At 49.4% G+C, this 15,108-nt stretch overlaps 6 protein-coding genes across 6 annotated transcripts; 2 read left to right on the top strand and 4 right to left on the bottom strand.

Annotated features, from left to right (window-relative positions):
- Positions 1 to 560: 560 nt before the first annotated feature.
- On the bottom strand, positions 561 to 1,061 carry M437DRAFT_65791 (uncharacterized protein; the record flags this gene model as incomplete). The annotated part of the gene is made up of 1 exon (XM_041024638.1): positions 561 to 1,061. The coding sequence occupies one exon, from the start codon at positions 1,059 to 1,061 to the stop codon at positions 561 to 563; it is 501 nt and encodes a 166-aa protein (XP_040880218.1).
- A 546-nt stretch (positions 1,062 to 1,607) lies between these two features.
- M437DRAFT_75081 (MFS general substrate transporter) lies at positions 1,608 to 3,658 on the top strand (the record flags this gene model as incomplete). Its single annotated transcript, XM_041026351.1, has 4 exons — positions 1,608 to 1,670; positions 1,742 to 2,320; positions 2,371 to 3,013; positions 3,066 to 3,658. 4 exons carry the CDS (start codon positions 1,608 to 1,610, stop codon positions 3,656 to 3,658), a joined length of 1,878 nt encoding a protein of 625 aa, XP_040880217.1.
- Positions 3,659 to 4,203: 545 nt separating this feature from the next.
- On the bottom strand, positions 4,204 to 5,886 carry M437DRAFT_75080 (purine-cytosine permease; the record flags this gene model as incomplete). Its single annotated transcript, XM_041026350.1, has 3 exons — positions 4,204 to 5,355; positions 5,409 to 5,579; positions 5,638 to 5,886. 3 exons carry the CDS (start codon positions 5,884 to 5,886, stop codon positions 4,204 to 4,206), a joined length of 1,572 nt encoding a protein of 523 aa, XP_040880216.1.
- Positions 5,887 to 8,549: 2,663 nt separating this feature from the next.
- On the bottom strand, positions 8,550 to 10,363 carry M437DRAFT_12940 (uncharacterized protein; the record flags this gene model as incomplete). The annotated part of the gene is made up of 3 exons (XM_041018686.1): positions 8,550 to 8,608; positions 8,666 to 8,909; positions 8,966 to 10,363. Coding segments are annotated over 3 exons (1,701 nt in total), but the record flags the coding sequence as incomplete, so codon positions are not given.
- Positions 10,364 to 10,880: 517 nt separating this feature from the next.
- Positions 10,881 to 11,633, bottom strand: M437DRAFT_75078 (P-loop containing nucleoside triphosphate hydrolase protein; the record flags this gene model as incomplete). The annotated part of the gene is made up of 1 exon (XM_041026349.1): positions 10,881 to 11,633. One exon carries the CDS (start codon positions 11,631 to 11,633, stop codon positions 10,881 to 10,883), a length of 753 nt encoding a protein of 250 aa, XP_040880214.1.
- A 247-nt stretch (positions 11,634 to 11,880) lies between these two features.
- On the top strand, positions 11,881 to 14,098 carry M437DRAFT_84221 (DUF1741-domain-containing protein; the record flags this gene model as incomplete). Its single annotated transcript, XM_041028068.1, has 8 exons — positions 11,881 to 11,964; positions 12,017 to 12,139; positions 12,190 to 12,270; positions 12,318 to 12,471; positions 12,520 to 12,632; positions 12,679 to 13,010; positions 13,061 to 13,527; positions 13,587 to 14,098. 8 exons carry the CDS (start codon positions 11,881 to 11,883, stop codon positions 14,096 to 14,098), a joined length of 1,866 nt encoding a protein of 621 aa, XP_040880213.1.
- Positions 14,099 to 15,108: the final 1,010 nt, after the last annotated feature.

Genomic DNA, 15,108 nt, shown 5'->3' with positions numbered 1-15,108 from the left:
GGCTTTCAAATTCGTTGCCAACTCGGGTCTGCCCTACAAGTATGCTCATTCCAAGATGGGGTCACGACCAAAGAGACTATCGCCCAAGTCATGTCCATGACTCGATGACTGGCGGTTGAGAAAAGTGGTCCAATCTCTCTGTCCCGCTTTTGTCTGGATGTGATAAAGGCAACCCACCGGCCCACCTGGTTTGAGGCTCTAGACTTAACACACAGACATAAAAGAATCGAAGTGGCTTGCATCGGAATCGTATATCCAGATCACTGGAAGACATGTTCACAGCCTTATTAGATGTCTCATCCTCCCGAGACAATGAACCACGGCATTATGACCACCAAGCGGTGGACGTTTCCATACCCAATACCAACTTGAGAGACTCTCGTACGACAGAGCATCCGTTTCTGCAATCCTGACAATACTCGGATCGAATTGTAACAGTGAAGGCATTCAACAAGCCAAGGAGATAGTCTGGATCCTCAGGGATTGCGATGCCATCGTTTGTGCCAAATAATCTACCCCCAACGACTACCTCGACAATATTGCTATGAGCAAGATCCATACTAAGCATCTAAAGCTCTCAAGACTCCCAGGAGAATGCACCCCCAGCTGATGATGTCTACCGTCAGAGATCGGATACGATGAACCTTGAGCCACTCATCAAGCACTTTGACGCTGTTTCCCTTGGTCTCGTCGTTCATAATAGTTGTGAATTTCCAAGCAACGGCGGGAACGAACGCGAAGTGGGCAGCACTGAATACTGCCCCCGCGGCATACCATTTCGCTGAGTTTGATGCAGCAAGTATCTGACGATGAAAGTAACAATTTGCACTTGCAGTCAAGATGGTTGTCGTATAGACTGCAATAAGCTGACCGGTGTAACCATAGAACCAGTCTCCAATGTAAGTTGGCAGGAGCGGGTTGCTCTTCTCGCGATTTCGTGGTCGAGTGAAAATGCTGATGAAAACGTTCTGCGCCCAGCAGTACGAGAGTGTTGCAGAGGAGGTGATGAGTGGAGCGACTCGCAAAAGAATCACCGGATCGAAGAACTGACGTGATGCCATGCTGACCCTTCTGAACGAATCACAAACGAGGTGCAAGATTTCTGTTGCTGGACTTCGAAAGATGGAGACATAACCTGCTTTTATATCCTACCTTCTGGTGCTAAGATCGCGTGATTGTGGAGCAACCCGTAGGATCACAAATTGCCATGGCAGTCAGCAATATGTCTTTTCTGGCAACCTTCACAGGATTGGCATGACCTCTGTGTCTCGTCCCCCACCGAAGTGACCACCGAAGGTGCTTGGTCTGTCGCTGAGTAGAGGTATGCGCGCAACATTTGAAAGGTGGTGAGTCTTGGACCGACCCCTCATCTCGAACGGGCCGACATCCGGCGACTAAGGATATCTCGGCGAGCATTGGCCTATCTTTGCACCGAGATGAAACCCTGTGATCCTACAAGGTGGGAAGTCTCTTTGCACCATAGTTCTTCATGATCGCGTGCACACTGTCTTTGTCCGTTCGCTCTCAAGCTACAAAAAGTGCCACTGCTTTTTTATGTTCCTAGACTAGAGTTTATCTACGGGTTTTGGTCCTGAGCAGCAATAATAATGGCAGCGTCCAATAAGGGGCAGCCTGAGCGCCGTCTGCCAGTGCAGCAGATGTGTGTACTGGTAAGTAAGCAATGTAATGCGTTTGCTCTCCGGTTCGCCACGTACAAGTATGGCTAACACAATTCTGACAGGCTCTTTGTCGAATATCAGAGCCAATCGCGTTCACATCAGTCTTCCCATATTTGCCAGAGATGATTGAAAGTCTAGGTGTACCAGAAGCTGAGGTTGCGAGATGGGCAGGTATTTGTGTTTCGATGTTTCCTTTGGCTCAGTTCTTGACTGCTGTATCCTGGGGCCGTGCTAGCGATCGTTATGGCAGAAAACCAGTCATCTTGATCTCGTTGACTTGCACCATGATCACGTCTCTTCTCTGGGGATTCTCAAGTAGTCTTGGTATGGCAATCGCTGTGCGAGCACTTGCAGGAGCCGCCAACGGCACTGTTGGTATCATCAGGACTGCCGTTGCTGAAATGGTACCTTGGAAAGAGCTTCAACCTCGTGCATTTAGCGTCATGCCCCTAGTTTGGAATATCGGCAGTATCTTTGGTCCAACACTTGGAGGTGCTCTTGCGAACCCGTATCATGTCAAGCCTGGTCAGCCTCTCTCGAACAAACCTGCATTTTTTGAGCGCTTTCCGTACGCGCTGCCGAATATGCTTGCTGTAATTCTGTTCCTGTTAGGGATAACTATAGGAATACTGTTCTTGGAGGTAAGATGTGGTCTCGATTGAATTCTGCCATGAGATGCTGACAATCACAGGAAACACTTGCAGCGAAAAAAGATCGTCGTGACTACGGGCTTGAAGTAGGATTGAGACTAAAATACTACACAGTTTATGTGTTCAGAAGGACCAAGCACATATTCGTTCCTGCAGATGATCAAGAAACATCGGAGCGAGAGCCGCTTCTTAAGCCACAGTTCGCACCTTCCTCAGGTCCGGATGAAGAAGCAGGAGCACAAGCAGCGCCAAAACCAGCGCTTCCTCCACCCAGCTTTACCGAAGTGCTTCATTATCAGACCATCATCAATTTGATCGTATATACCCTCCTTGCTCTTCATAACATCGCATTCGACCAGTTGATACCCATCTTCATGCACCACCCTGTGCAGGACCATTCGGCCGAAAACCCTGACTTTGAGCCTCCTTTCAAGTTCGCTGGGGGATTTGGACTCGATTCTGGCAGTATCGGATTCATATTTACGCTCTACGGCATCTCAGGGATGTTTGTCCAGTTCCTCATCTTCCCACCAGTTGCACGGAAGTATGGTGTGGTTAGATGCCTTCGTGTCTGCGCCATCTGCATGCCGATCATATACTTCTTCGTCCCCTTTACTGCTCTCCTACCCGACAAGACCAGTCAGCAAGTGGCTATCTTTATCTTGATGATCATCAAGGGCTTTTGTACGTCGCTCTGGTCCTCCTTTTCCCAAACATGCTTCTAACGTGCTTACAGTCTCCACATTTGCCTTCCCTTGTTCGACCATCCTCCTTACGAATTCCGCCAGCAGTCTACGTATCCTGGGCACTCTAAATGGAATTGCTACGAGCGCCGGCGCCGTGGGACGAGCAATTGGTCCAGCAATCGGAGGCTCAACCTTCACTTACGGTGTTGAGATTGGTTATGTCATCTTGCCATGGTGGGTGCTCTCCCTTATAGCCGTGGTCGCAGCCATACCCTCCTTCTGGGTTGTGGAAGGCGAAGGCTTTGGTGGTGATGCCGATGATGTCGAGGACGACGAGGACAACATTATCCAGGACGACGAGCAAGAAGCGGAGTATGGTAACCCCGGCCCTCTACTCAGTCGAACCGATACCAATGCCTCGGACGCAATCTCCGAGGATGCTTATAACTCTGATGATACTGTTCGTGACATCACGAGGTCGCCACAGGTCACAGATAGGCGTGCATCAGGTAGCAACCGTCTGTCGCGTCGCCCTTCAAGGAAGATGTCTGCTCCCATTGGGATGGAGAACCGAACAATTTCAAGACGATACAGTAGCAACCTTGGACAGAGTTTCGGAAGTGCTGGAAGCTATAATCCTTGATCCTGCATGTCACGAAATGGGCATCTTTTGGAATACATTCCAAAGCAACGAAATTGAACGATTTTGGTAGAGTGCATCAAAGGCCATCGAATTCTTGGTAGACTACCACTGGACACGAATTGATTGAGACTGTTTCCTGCAATGCATCAGGAAACCTATGTGCATACTCGGTTTGTTCGGGTTGTTCTTGCCTCGATCAGAGTGATGGAGCCTGGTTGGTTGGACTTCCAAACTGGGCAGTTGATGATGCCGAGACTCGCGGCTCATTGTAGCTGAGAACACTGCCATGCGTCATTATGATATTACGAGAACAGCACATGGGAGAAAGAAGAGATGGTTGTTTGGAAGTTCAATCCTACATCGACTGCATATGAGCAGGAGTAGTTCGTCATAAAGTAGTATTCACATCATCTTAGCTATGTACAAACAAAGAGCTTTTCCGTCAAAAAAGACTCGGATATCATCTTAAACCAACCCATCATAAATCCTTTTTAAACAAATAAAAGCAAAACACGAAAACAAAGACACCTCGGCAAGGTAACTCACTACCTTCCGATGAACTTGAGCTCAAGAGGTCTCAAGAAGAGATATGATGTGAAGCCGAAGGCAAAGCCAAGGGCACTACCAACATCACCACCGTAGGGAGCTTTGCCAGCGTGAAGAGCAATAGGGCCAACGAACCACGTTTGCGACATACCAGTGACCATACCAGCAACACCGAAGCAGAAAGCAACAACAGCGGCAATGCCGATGGCGAGGTTCTGAGGCTTATCGTAGTTGGAGATGACATAGGCATCAAGAGATCTCTTGAAAACGAAGTGGTCGGCGAAGGCAATGCCGGTGTAAATGGCGAGCCAGTATCCGATGAAGTTCATGAAGTTCTCAAGAACGGTCTCGAAGTGGCTGTAACCAGGAATGGCAATGGCGATGTATGCACCGGTAGCGACAATGGTGAGGATGAAGCGAGGCAGGCGCTGGATCCACTTGCCGAACACCTGGACGGTAAGACCGACCGAGTAAATGTTGGGGCAGTTGTTGGCAATAATGGAAAGAGAAAGGATGACAAGGCAGAACTTTCCGAATGCACCAGTGTGAGGGATCAGAACAGCACCGAGAAGACCACCGGTGCCTGACTGCTTGTAACCAGTGTTGTAGATGTTGTCACCGTTGTTGATGGTTGTGGCAGTCATGACGGCCAGACCGAGCATCTGAGTGAACAAAAGAGGGAAGAGCAGACCAATGAAGGTGAAGAGGAAGACCTTCCAGCGCTTCTGGCTGCTAGGCTGGTAGACGGTGTAATCAGCAGCGTACGAGGTCCAACCGGTAGCGAAACCGTAGATGGTAGCTCCGAAACTGAGGACAGCACCCAGCTCAGCCTTGCCAGTCTCCCATGGAATGTTGTAGAAATCGCCAGTGTGAGCAAAGACACCAATGACGATCAGGAAAACAATGAAAGTAGGAATCCATGACCAGAACTCGTAGACGTGAACGATCTTGTAGCCGAAGAGGGTGATGGCGAAGGTGCAGAAAGCAATGACCAGGACACCAGCCCATCCAGGCACGTCGTTGTTGACAGCGTTAAGAAGCTGGGCACCGACAATCGAGTTGACCGAAGACCAACCAATGCAGGCAATCACGTTGAAAATGGCAATGAGCTTCACGCCCCACCAACCGAACCAGAATCTCGAAAGAACCATCTGAATGCAAATCAGTATTTGAGCCGCAGATTACCATGTCACGTGATACGAACCTGGCGAAGACCAAACTTGGGACCCAGTGCAGAGAAGAAGGACACAGGAATGATACCGATGATGTTGAAGAAAAGGATACACAAGATACCATCGGCGAAGCCAGTATAGAACAGAGAAGGTCCAAGGATACCAATGGCGAACGACGAAACGACCATGTTTGCTGAGAGCCACTGAAAGGTATCGTCAGCAAGAGGTTCGCTCGTTTCAGCGGATGCCTCGAATTCTTACCATTGTCATGACGTTCAACAAAGCCTTGATACCAGTCTCGGTTCTCTCGCTCTCGGGTACGCGCTCAATACCACGCTGCTCGATGTTGAACTTGCCAGCCAAGCGCTGCAACTTGGCATAGTAGCCATCGCCATACTCGAAGCTCTCCCCTGGGACAGCAGCATCTTCGTAGGCATACTCTGCCGACGAAGGAATACTGCCAACACCCGCCTCCACGGGGTTCTTCTCCAGATCGTGAACGTGCGACATGTTCCCTATAGTGCGTGTAGGACTTGACCGAAGAAGCTGGGGAAGGATCGCGCTGTTCACCGCAAAGTCGCGAGATGGCGAGATGAGAAGGCGAACGGTCAAGTAAAAGAAATTGGGGTTCGCAGCAAAACTGGGATTTCTGTGACAAACTGTCGGAGAGGTCCTACGGGATATAAGTAAGAGTTTCGCAGCTCGCCGATGAGGAAAAAATGATTGTGTGCCCGAGGGCCGGCTAGATAAGTGGAAGCGCGCCCCCAATTTTGGCGACAAAAACGCTCACGTTTACCTCCGGTTCAAGATCTTCCGTGCGTGTCTAGACACGAGCTTTGATAAGACGGCGTGGTCCGGCTCAGTCTGAAGCGAGCAAGGTTGTGTGTGCTTATTCCTGGCGGGGAGAGCCTACCAATCTGCTTTGCCTCCGCGATAAGGTGACATGCATCCAATCATACATTGATCTCCATCGAGAACAGCTGAACAGTGTGGTGTTCATCTGTACTGTCGTACTTGCGGATTTCGGAGTCGACCACTTTCTTCTCCCACGCGAGCACTTGCCGCAGAAGCTGTTGAGCGCGCGCGGCCGCCCACCAGGTCAAAGCGGATCTTCGGTTTTCTTTACGTACACGGGCCATGAACCCTAAGTATGCTTTTCACGTGGAGCGGCAGGCCAGAAGCGACGGGAACGGTATGCAACAAGAACATTTCGAGACCAACATCATCTTGCATCTTGTTGTAGTTTAATTCTTCTGAATGAAATCTCAGAATGACATTTGAGGTTGAATTGACCATCTGACAAGCAATCCAAGCATCGGACAAGCAATTCCAAGGAATTTCGCGGGTTTTGCTTCGGTAATAATAGCCAACTTGGCAGCAGGTACAGTAACGACGATCGCCAAGGTCTCTGGCAGCCTCGACGCTTCTGGATGTCCTTCTTTGCAGAAGCATGCGTGCCATGTTGCAATGATGTCCATCTGCAACGCCCCCTCCATCCTTATTCCTGAGATCCTGGAGATACCACGCAGGTAGATCAGAGACATGATGAAATACTATCACACATTACTTGTTCCAGTTATCAAAGACCAGTAAATCCTCCTTCCTCAATCGTCGCCAAGCGAAGCCACCACGCCTTATCGTCCCGAGCTTTGAGAATCCTTCCCGAATGCTTTTCGAAACCCCGAGCACCATCAGACGACGGCGGATGCTCGAAACACCTTGCTCTGAGAAGGATTCTATAGCTAGCAATAATGTAGTATAGCAATGCAGGACGACCCACAAGCCTGCCTTGGTTGGATTGATTTCCTGCTTATCGTAATATCGTAGCTGTCCCAGATCTGTGGGACTGGTCGCAACGCCCTCTCGCTTGTTGAACCGTGGTTTCGGTCGCCTTGGACCCTGAAAGGTTCTTGGAAGCAGGGCTTCGAAGTTTGAACATGCCCTGCGTCTTGCGTCCTGCGAGTCTGATGTGACTCAAAGAGGACGCATCTTTCGCCCCATTTTTTTTGATAAAGAATTCGACCTCGGAGGATAGGATAGACTGAAAGAAGAACTTTCAAAGCAAACGTCTACCTGAGACGAAGGAAGAAAGATTTTGAATCCAGGATATATGATGGTGGGGGTGTGACCCTGTATCATTCACATATACATATGCATATCGAGCATCAGACAGTGGCTGCTTTAGAAGATAGTCCCAGCAGGTAGATCACTTTGCACCTTTGTTAGACAGAATCTAAACCGAGATATGTGGCACAGGGACATAGATTAGACATAAAGTAAGATACACGCTATTACTGGAAATTCATCTTGGGACTTTGTAAGAGCTGTCGTATCATACGTCCACTCACAAGAGCAAACGATCGACAGCGGCGGCTTAGTATGGCTTTAGATGCACGCACATCGATACCATCACGAACAGGAAAAACATTATTGGAACCCATCAAGGACGAGGCGTACGAATGGTATCATTGATATGCTAACTAGAATACAGAACAAAGGGGAATAATCAAGAAAGGCAAAACCCGAATATCAAGAGGATCGCAACTGATGCACGCTGGAGCAGACTGTACACTCCATGGACGCGAAAAACTTCATGCATGGATGGGCATAGTAGACAATGTCATGTCACCATAATTGATTGCGTATCAACCAGAGCGGACAACGATGGCATATGATGTCCAGGCGGTCCAACGATATAGTGGGGTCATAGCTCAGAGCGAGCTCAGATGAAAATATCATGCATGTCCATGGCACATATTTGGGTACGAGTGCAGGTCATTTTGACAGTCCACAATCCAGATCCAGAATCATGGTTCCATAATGGAGATCAACCACGATGGATGAAAGCATGGGCTATGAGAAGTCGTGAAAGCACGCAAGTTTGCCACTGAGTCTGTCACAGATCCACGCTTATGTCAAGCACTCGAAGATGTGGAAGGTGGGTCAAATCCAGGAGACAGGATCAGACGACATCAAAACCAGGCATGGGAAGCGCAGCGTGTCACGCATGTCTACCAGCATCGAAACGACATCAAGCAGACCTATAAGCAAGAGATGCAGTCGTCGGTTGTCGTTGTCAGGATCATGGTCAAGGTCATGGTCATGAATGTTCCGGGCAAAGAGATCAGAACCGTCACACGATCACGGTGTCAAAACAACGAGCCGCTCTATTGAGGCGGCATTTGGGGTTGACCTTGTCCGCCCTGGCCATTCTGGGCAAGAGCAGCATACCCTGTAGTGAAAGTATGATTAGTATAGTTCATACAAATTATGCATTCGATCAACTTACACATAGCACAATAAGCTTGGTAGCCACCATAAGGGGCATATGGATCAGCGGCATTGGAGTCAGCTGGAGGTGCCTGCTGAGGTGTGGAAGACATGCCCTGCAATGCAGAGATGGCTTGAGCAGCACCACCCATAGGCATCTGTCCATAACCTTGCTGCTGAGGCTGTTGTGAGTATTGGTTGTTACCATAGTCATTACGAGGAGCACGTTGTTCTCTTGCACCACCATTGCGATCACGTTGTTGCTGGAGACGATGGTTAGCGGTCTGCATACCTACAACTTGCATTTGAATCTTACCACAGTGTCAACCTTGTCCCAAATAGCGCGCTTTGCCTCGTCGATGGCAGAGCGGCTACCTACCAAACCTATGCGGCGCTGAACGTCGGGCTGTTCAGGTTGGCCGACGTTGATTTTGCATCCAGTAGTGGCTTGCATATCCTTAATAGTTTCACCTCCTTTGCCGATGATCATACCGACTGCCTCAGACGGCACGTAGATTTCTTCGGTGATCTTATCGTTTCCACCACGGTCGTTGCCCATACCTCCACGGTAAGGGTCGAAAGATGCAGGTCCTCGGGAGTCCTGGTGAGCGGATTGGTGGCCGGGATGGCCGGGGGGAGGGCGGACATCGCTCTCGACAATTTCGAGAATCATCTCTTTGGCGATGCGAGCAGCTTCGGGCGAGCCAATCAAGTTGACGGGACGCATACCGTTGATGCTCTTGTTTTCGCTGACAATGTTGACGTGACAGCCACTACGTTCCTGCAAGTCACGGATGGTCTCACCACCGCGGCCAATAATGAGACCGACGGTCTTGTCAGGAACCATAATCTGAACACTGTTCTCGCCTTCGCGCAAGGCAGGTTGTTGATCTCTCTGTTGCATCATGTTCTGTTGAGGGCGGCCCATAGCGGCGCCGCGCTCTGGAGGCACGCTACCACCGTTCTCATCCATGACACGGAAGATTTCTTGCTTTGCTATTTCGCGGGCCTGCGGAGGTCCAGTAATGGTGCATTGACGGTTGACTGCATTGGGCTCCTTGGCTGGGATAAATTGGACGCGAGCACCGCTCTCGGACTCGACGCGTCGCAGATTTTCTCCATTGCGACCAATGATCAGACCAACAAGAGCGGATTTGACCGAGATTGTGTCACTGTCGGCGGGAGTGCCGCGCGAAGTAGGCGAGCGGGGGCCACGGCCACCGGGACCGGGCGAGAAGTTTCCTCTTCCTCCACGAGGACCAGGGGAGTGGGATCTGTCGCGGTTGTTGTAGCCACGGTCTCTGCGGTCTGCATCACGGCGCTCATCGCGGTAGGGGTTGAAGTTACCGCGGAAGTTGTCGCGGCGAGGAGGTGAACGCGAGCGGGATCTGGACTGTTGGTATGGGGCTCTGCCAGCGAGACGAGGGTCAGCGCGTGGGGCCTGTTGGTGAATCTGCTGTTGAGGACGGTTGTCGTAGGAAATGCCGCGGTCGGCAGCAATACTCTTCGCCTTTGCGATGGCTTCGGCGATGCTGACGGAGCCGGTGTTAACAGGACGGATTGCGCTCAGGTCGACGCTGCCAGAGCTGGAGGGCTGCGGTAGAGGGAAGCCGCCAAGTGAGGGGGTAGGAATTTGAGCGGGAATGTTTTGAGTATAGCCTTGGGGCATAGCACCAGGAGGGCCCTGTTGCTGGGGTTGGGCGGGGTTAGAGGCAGGGCGCTGAGCTGCGAGTATTGTTAGTGGAGCTGTACTCGAGTCGAGGGAACTGAGACAAGTACCCAGTGCGGCCAGGATGCTGGAGATGTCGGCTTGACCGGCCATGCTGTCGCAACCTTCAGTCGCGTCGAGAATCGGGCTATGTATGGAAGGCTTCGGCTGTCGGGAAGGCGCGCGCAAAGGCTCGAGGCGGGATGAGCTCAAGATGAGCTCGAGGAAGGACGAGTTGGCGAAGGTGGGAGACGGAAGGAAGAAATCGTCACTACTGAAGAGAAGAAGCCGAAGCCTTGGCCACGCGACGCTACTTCCCAATCCGGCAACTATTCCTTCCTCTGCTTCCGAGCGTTCACTGCAGTGTCCCGCTTTCTCATTGTGCTTTCTACAACTTATACGATTAGGAGGCATGATACAAGGAAGCTTCTATCTAGACTCCTGTCTGTGTCCTTGTATCAGAAAGTTTCAACCTGGTCTCAATGATCATGCAGCGCTTTTCCTGTCGCCTCTCGAAGCCTGCCCATCATTGAGCTGCTCTGCTCGACAAGTGACCCGATATTTTCTCATAAGCCCAGTCCATGCAGGCAGTCATATTGCCTTGGACTGTCAGAGGTGCCGTGTCGATCTTCAGCTCTTCGCAGACGCCGTCTTTCAATTTCCCCTCCACATCTCCATCCTCAAACAAAAATGCATGATCCTTGGCATAGTTTGCCCAAACCACAGAGTCGACATAACCAGGCGGATCCTCCCAGAACCCTTCCAACGTGACATAACCTGTTCTGGCCTCTCTTCGCTGCTTCACCGTCTGGTGGTCTGCTCGGAGGAACAGTTTGACGTCGAACAATTCTCGAATGTGTTGCATTTCTTGTGAGAAAAGCAGGAACCCGTCGATAATGAAGACTGGCACATCAGAGCTTGCACTCAACATCTTATGCGCTGCTTCCTTGAGTTCTGCCACTCTTTCCCTGTCCACTCCAGATTCACCCACTGCATTCTTGTCCTCCTTGGACTCTAGATTCGGCGGTAGATATCCATGAGTCTTGATGAAGTCGAGTGCTTTGTCTAATGCTTCCAAATCAAGTGATTCAAGGCAGTCCCAGTCTTGCAATCCATCTTTGTTGGCAGGTATCTCCTGATCTGTCTTGTAAAAGTCGTCTTCGTGCAGAATGAATGTGTTCGGGATTATGTCTCTCAGCAGCCGGGCGAGTGTCGTCTTCCCCGACGACGACACACCGCTCACCCCTATCAGCACTGCCTTGTTCCGTGCTTCGCTCATTGATGCCTGATAATAATGTTGAAGCCGAGATTGACAAGTCGTCGGCCTTGAGTGCAGTGTGGACGAAGCTGCTGACGTGGGCCTTGGCGCGAGCTAGGCGGTTTGAGATTACAATAAACACTTCGTTCTGTCAACAATGCTGTCTTGATTTCCTACTTTGTTCTGGTTTAGCGATATTTTATTGCGCGCGTGGCTTGTTGTGCGACTTTCCAAAAAGCAGAGTCTCGAAATCAGGTCAGGAGCCAGGATGGAGCAATCACCGTTAACACAACAATCACGCCCTGAGACTTTTGAACCAAAGGTCGCACAACTATATCGTCAATTGTTTAAAGTATGCATTCTATTCACAAGAACTCCAAAATTCCTACTGATCCAATGTGCAGGATCGTAATGAAGATGAGAAGCCAGAAGGCTTTTGGCGAGAGTTCTTTCTCCTAAAGCCAGATAACGCACGACTTGGACAATTACTGGATGATCTCGAAGCCATTGATCTACTGCACGCTTCGGTATAATCCTGTCGCTTTTCATTTCGGGACCTCTAGTTGACCTCTGATAGCATCATTGTGAACAATTTGTCTCGCATGCCATCATGTATGCTAAATCGGGAACATCACCTTCAGATGAGAATGCTCTTGATGTATGTAACATCTTTGACTTCCACGATCACTTCAACTTACGAGTCAGAATCTGACAGTGTTTCTCTCAAAAGTGTTCTCGAAGAGGTACACAAATCCCAGCTCAGATATCATTGAAGTGCTAGCCGGACTTGATCATGTCGATACTGTTTTCAACGACCTTGTGACAGTACTGGACACAACAATAAGTTCTGGAAAGACAGGTAAACTATCTCCGTCGATGCTTGTGTACAACTCCTAATCATAAATAGTTCGCATACAGAAGAAAGCCGTCCAAGTAGCTCTTTGCGTGGCCTCCGGAGCCTTCCACACTGGATTACTGACATACTTTACGCAACGTGACTTTTTCCCTTCTCTGATGAGAGTAAGTTAATGAGCACGTCAGCTGTGATCTTTGCTGACCCATCAAGTATATTCGTGACCTAGAAGATCCCCTGGACGCGGTACAACCACTTCTCTTAGCAGGACTCCTGGCGAACTACAATAAGTTTGAGACTTATAATCCGTACCATGCGCGATTTGCAGATTTTGTCAACCACGAAACGATCGTTCAAATCTGCAAATCGATCGAAAGCACCTGTACCTTCTTGCGAGATCAGTATGTCGCAATTCAGGATGATGTCCCTGAAGCTTGGAGCATTGGAGGCACCTTGAGTTACATTGGTCTGGGAGCTCTTGCTGGTGCAAAGCCTGTAGTACCCGCACCAACCGAGGACGAGATGAAGGCGAAATTTGCTGAACAGTGAGTACACTCTTTACACGTGGAAAATATTGTTTACTCATCTCGAATAGACCACAACCACAAGCAGGAACGCTGCTTACAATATATGATTTTGTCGTTGCCAACAAAGCATTCAGCGCAGACTTTGTCCGCACAAACACCGTGGACAAAACACAAAACTCACCCATAGCTCAATATCTCTCCTTCTGCTCATACCTATATCAACACGCCTACCGATCACAACGGGCTACGCAATATGCACACCTCACCTTGTTCACAATCCAAAACCTTGTCGAAGATCTCGACATCGTCAGGAAGTTGTGCGAGACGACTGTATCAGTACGGCTGAGCCGTCAACGACCACCTCAACTACCTCTGGTCACTACAGACCGTTCACTTGCTGCAAACGTGATTGATATCATGATTGATAGCATCAACCACAATCTAAGGAAGAAGTTAGATGTAGAGCTGTACATGCTCAACGTCGGCATCCTCCTGCGTCTCATCACATTTCTCGGTAAGGCGAGGATACGTCTCAGTAAGAACACTTTTACCTGCAATGTCATATACAAACATTTAGGCTGACCTAAAACACAGCATATCACTGGCCAGAGCTCTGGCGCTCACTCCTGTCTTTTGTCCGTTTCCTCACTGTATACGCCGATGACCTGCGGTCTCTCTACCGCATAGACGTTGTGATCCACACCTTGGTCAACCTCCTCTCACTCTCCCTAACCAACGGTGAAACCTTCCTCCCCGACACAGCCAGCTACGACGACATTTCTTACAAGCTCGTTGAGTTCGGTCCTTCACTGCTCTCCTTCCGCGACGCCTATGCTTTACAACAAGGCGAAACGGCAGCTGCGATGAACATCTTGGTGCATGTGTCAAAGCACTACAGTGACTTGATTGCTGGTCAAAAGGGCAAAACCAAGAACTTGAGTCCTAGGGAAGTGCAGAAGATTATCAAGGATGGGTATGAGACGTTGAGTATTGAGGCCAAGGAAGGACTAGATCATTGGGATATGTATAGAGAGGCGGAGCATAAAGCGCAATTGAAGAGGATAGCCAGGACGGCTTGTGCCGATGCAAGGGCGTTGATAGGATAGAGGTAGCGGCATTGTGTCACGAAAGCGTCATGCTCAGGCGTTTGAATCAAAAGTTGAACTCAGGGGAAGCAGCGATTCTGGTCGCCCTTCTTGAATTATCTTAAGCAAGAAGCATGTGTCAGAGGATATTGTTCGTGCTTTCCTATTGATGCAGCCCACTCACTCATCCAACTTCACCTCTCCCTTCCTCTCACTTCTCTCCTCACTGTCGACTTTATTGTTTTCCTCAAGTACCTCTTCGTTCAGCGATCAGTAGCATGGCCCAACGCTTAAATCATCCCCTTTGCGATAAAACCCTTAGAAGTCCTTGATTCGATCCTCGGAGTTGTCTTCTGTAAAGATGGAATACTTTGCAGTAGTAGGAGAAGGTTTTTCCAGACTAGCTGTAAATGCTGGCATGGTTTTTTTTGCTAATGCTGAGGCAAGATTTTGTTTTTTTATCTTCTGTTGTGATGTTCTTTGTGTGTTGATGGTATGATAGTGAGGATGTGCATGTTGCATATTAAAGACAATTACTGTGTAACAAGATATACGAAGGTGTTGAGATATTGGTTACATTGTACAACAGTATATGAGAAGGAAGTATCTACAAGAGAAAGGCACCACAGGTGCAAGAGAAGAAGAAAGGGGTATATATCTATATGAAGTGAACAGAAATCTTAAGTGCCTGGCCCGCCGGATCTGTCGTCGTCGCTGCGTAGCTGGTGTATGATCTGTCTGTATTGGAGGAGAATCAAGAAAGAATAGATTAAGAGAGGCGAGCGAGGTGTGTTTTAGCGTGCATGCGGTAGTCCTTGCTCAAGGTCATGAGCAAACGCACGAGTCGAAGATTGAGAGGCATCATCACGATCGTCGTCTTTGCGATCAGAAGTCATAACCGACATCTCAATCGTCGTTGATGTCATGATGCCATGCATAGGCAAATCGTCCATGCTGGATTCACTACTGCTGCCCCGATTTGTGCTGCGTATGTGATGGGAGTAAGGCAATATCTCCCTCGTGCGCACATC

This window comes from Aureobasidium melanogenum (genome assembly GCF_000721775.1).
Source record: "Aureobasidium melanogenum CBS 110374 unplaced genomic scaffold scaffold_9, whole genome shotgun sequence".
Taxonomy (NCBI): Eukaryota; Fungi; Ascomycota; class Dothideomycetes; order Dothideales; family Saccotheciaceae; genus Aureobasidium; species Aureobasidium melanogenum.
Note: the sequence above shows the minus strand (reverse complement) of the source record. Positions and strands in the feature narration are given on the sequence as shown.